Source organism: Arachis ipaensis, chromosome B03 (assembly GCF_000816755.2).
Source record: "Arachis ipaensis cultivar K30076 chromosome B03, Araip1.1, whole genome shotgun sequence".
Lineage (NCBI taxonomy): Eukaryota > Viridiplantae > Streptophyta > Magnoliopsida > Fabales > Fabaceae > Arachis > Arachis ipaensis.
Genome location: NC_029787.2, coordinates 123,866,723 through 123,870,257, shown reverse-complemented (window position 1 = coordinate 123,870,257; position 3,535 = coordinate 123,866,723). Strand labels below are relative to the sequence as shown.

Below are 3,535 nucleotides of genomic sequence, written 5' to 3'. Positions count from 1 at the left end.
TAATATTATAAAATATTAATTGATAACATATTAACATATATAATATCTGATATGTCTAACTAGATATTGACTAAATATGTTTATGAAAATTTATTAATTTAGTCATTTTCTTCAATTATAAAAATCATATTCCTAATATAACCTAATGACTAAATTAATAGATTTTCGTAAATATATTTAGTCAACGTCTAATTGAACATGTTATATGTCATGTATCAGTTAACATTTCACATCATCAATTATTGACGAAAATTGTGAACAGAATAACTAAAAAATATATATGATTAATTCGTAATCTTTGAAGGATCAATTTAATTGAAAAAATCTTTTAAAAAAATTTTATCTTTCAATTGACTAATTTATCTATTAACTTTTTTTCTCCAATTATAAGTAGTTTTTTCTTGTGCTAAAATCTATAAGTTGAAAAAAAAATATTCTCAATATAAAGATAATTTACAAATATATTTTTTACAGCATGTCAATAAAATAACCATTGATTATGCCATAATCATTTAAATGAACAAATTCGATTAAATGACCATATATGAAACTTAAACTCGAAAAGAATATATATATATTATTTTCATTGAAAAGATTAACTACTTATAAAAAGAAATTTACAAGTAATGAAGAAAAAGGCATGTGTAAGGCAAGGGGAAGGGAGGGTATTACCTAGAATTATTTAAAGAAAATGGTGGGGAAGTTGAGCACCCGGTGTGTGTGTGGTTAAGTCACAGTCTCAAGTCTCAAGTCTCAGCACACAAGAACAAAGAGAAGAAAACAGAGAGAGTGAAGTGGAAAGTTAGATAGTTATGGAGCTATCTCAACTTGGTTTCCTTGAGGAACTTATGCTTGCTCCAAGAAAAGACACATGGACTAGTAGTACTAGTAATGATGTCTTCTCACCTTCTTCCTGGAACTACTTTGACCCTTTTCTTGATACCCCTTCTTCTTCTTCCTTTCCTCCTTCTGCATTCTCACCACCACCACCAGACCAAAGATTCATCATTGACTGCCCCTTCACCACCTCATACCCTTTTCCCGATGATGCCTTCACAATGCCTGACCTTGACTCTTCCTACACCACCAAGTATGAATATGATGATGCACCACCACCCCCACTCCCACACAACCATCAAGATGTTGATGACGATAATGACAACAACAACAATAATAATAACCCTTCAGTGTTGGAGGATGAAGATGCTGGATATCTTGGCTGCAAGGTTGAGGAACAAGCTGTCGTGGATGTTCAGGTTCATGTTCCTGTGGTCTTCAACATGGGCATGTGTGGGATAGGGGAGAAGAAGAACAAGTCCAAGAAGCTTGAAGGCCAGCCATCAAAGAATCTTATGGCTGAAAGAAGGAGAAGGAAGCGCCTCAATGACCGTCTCTCTATGCTAAGATCAATTGTCCCCAAGATCAGCAAGGTCATCCCATTCCCCCCAACCCAAAAAGTTCACTTTTTTTTTAACCTCAGACTTTATCATGCCATGTGTTTGTATTAATGTCTCAATCATTAGAAATGAAATTAGAATTTTCTTTTTTCTTTCTGTTTTCCCCTTTTTATTTTTGTGGTCTATTCATGATTATTACACTTAAATCCAGGCACAACCTATATTTTTTTTTTTTTCTTTTTGCTTGGTTTGTTCTCAAATCTTGGTAATTTCACACTATAACATGATGAATGTCATACTCAACAGATGGACAGAACTTCCATTCTTGGAGATACCATAGACTACATGAAAGAGCTTTTGGAGAGGATTAACAAGTTGCAAGAGGAAGAAGTGGAGGAGGGCACAAGTCAGCAAAATCTCTTGGGGGTTTCTAAGGAACTCAAGCCAAATGAAGCGATGGTTAGAAATTCACCCAAGGTAATGGATTTTGCACTAGTTACTCAAATTCCTAGCTTGATTTTCCCCAATTTTGTGAATGATGAATGTATGTGACTCAATAACGTTTGTGCAGTTCGATGTTGAGAGGAGAGACAAGGACACCAGGATCAGCATCTGTTGTGCCACAAAGCCAGGATTATTATTGTCAACAGTGAATACATTGGAAGCATTAGGCCTTGAGATTCAGCAATGTGTTATAAGTAGCTTCAATGATTTCTCAATGCAAGCATCTTGCTCAGAGGTTCATATCATAACCCCCCTTCACCCTCCTTGATTGATCTCAATGTGTTTCCAGGCTTGCAAAATCTAATATATCGAGTTACTCATAAATTTTATTGTTTTCATGGTCATAGGTAGCTGAGCAGAGAAATTGTGTTGACCCTGAAGAGATAAAGCAAGCACTATTCAGAAATGCAGGCTATGGTGGGAGATGCCTCTAGTCTTTAGGACAAAGATGGGAAGTTTCTGTAACAATTTGCAGAATTGTGTAAAAGAAGCAATTTTCCCCTCTTTAGTATGTAATCCAAGGAATTTAGGAGGTAGAAGTTTTAATGAGATTCAGAATAAGCTTGGCTTTCATTAATGATTTTCCAGCTTACATCCTTGCCCTATGTTTTAACATAGTTTTTGGGGTATCTTTAGTGCAAGTTTCAATTTCACCTTCTGACAAGTCAATTTTGTCAGGAGTAATTTATAATGGAGAATCATTGCTAAGCCATAAGTGGAATTAAACATATTTCTTATAGAATACTGAATGTGTCATCTGCTTCAAAGTTTCATTTATAGGACCATATACAATAATTATGTGTCATCTGTGTCCTGTTGTCACCAACCACTAGATGTACCATTTCTTTTTTAAGGTTTCTGGTGTTGGTCAGGCATCTAACATTTTTCTTTTTTGGAGTTATGAGGTTGTTAATTGATAGGTGAAGTGATTAACAACCATTACATGAGTCATAGGCTTGTTCCTCCATGATCCTCAATAATTGAAAGATCAAGTAGCTCACTCTCAATCATCCTTGTTAATTGTTATGTTGTATACATCAGCTCTTTCCTTTTACATCATTACATCACAACTGTTGGAATTGATTATTTATCCTTTTTAATGTCGATGATTAGATACAAAATCATTTTCGTGTTTCTGTACAAAAAGTTTTCTAGATAGTAAAATGACAGCAAAGCTTCTAGTTGATCTCATTTTCTGAGTAAAATTTGAATATCAACAGTTTAACACAAGGTAAGACAAGTCAATGTATTACCCATGCTTTAACTTGATGAAGAGATTCTTGTGTGAAAAGATGGATTAAATATAAAATTATAAATGTCTCTATAATTAACCATTTAAGCTTTTTCTCGGGGTGGGGATGATTTGTCACAACATGAAAAGCTTAGAGAAGAAAAACCAACAGCATTATGCCTTTTCAACTTTCAAGTGCTAAACTTATCTGCCAACAGAACATGTCTTGAACAAGTATCGAACCTAATTGAATCATAGAGAAAACCCGTGATCAAATGACTTTGTGATGAATCAAGAATATGGTGGTCAAAAGGTAATACTCAATTAGATATAAGTAAAACTTGTTGACTTTCACATCTTATCACCACTTTCAAGTTTCAACTTCAATGCCACGTGGAGAATC

General features: G+C 34.2%; 1 protein-coding gene across 1 annotated transcript; it reads left to right on the top strand.

Annotated features, from left to right (window-relative positions):
* LOC107631392 (transcription factor bHLH61) lies at positions 680 to 2,905 on the top strand. The gene is made up of 4 exons (XM_016334821.2): positions 680 to 1,430; positions 1,704 to 1,874; positions 1,969 to 2,136; positions 2,249 to 2,905. Exons 1-4 carry the CDS (start codon positions 813 to 815, stop codon positions 2,333 to 2,335), a joined length of 1,044 nt encoding a protein of 347 aa, XP_016190307.1. The 5' UTR covers positions 680 to 812; the 3' UTR covers positions 2,336 to 2,905.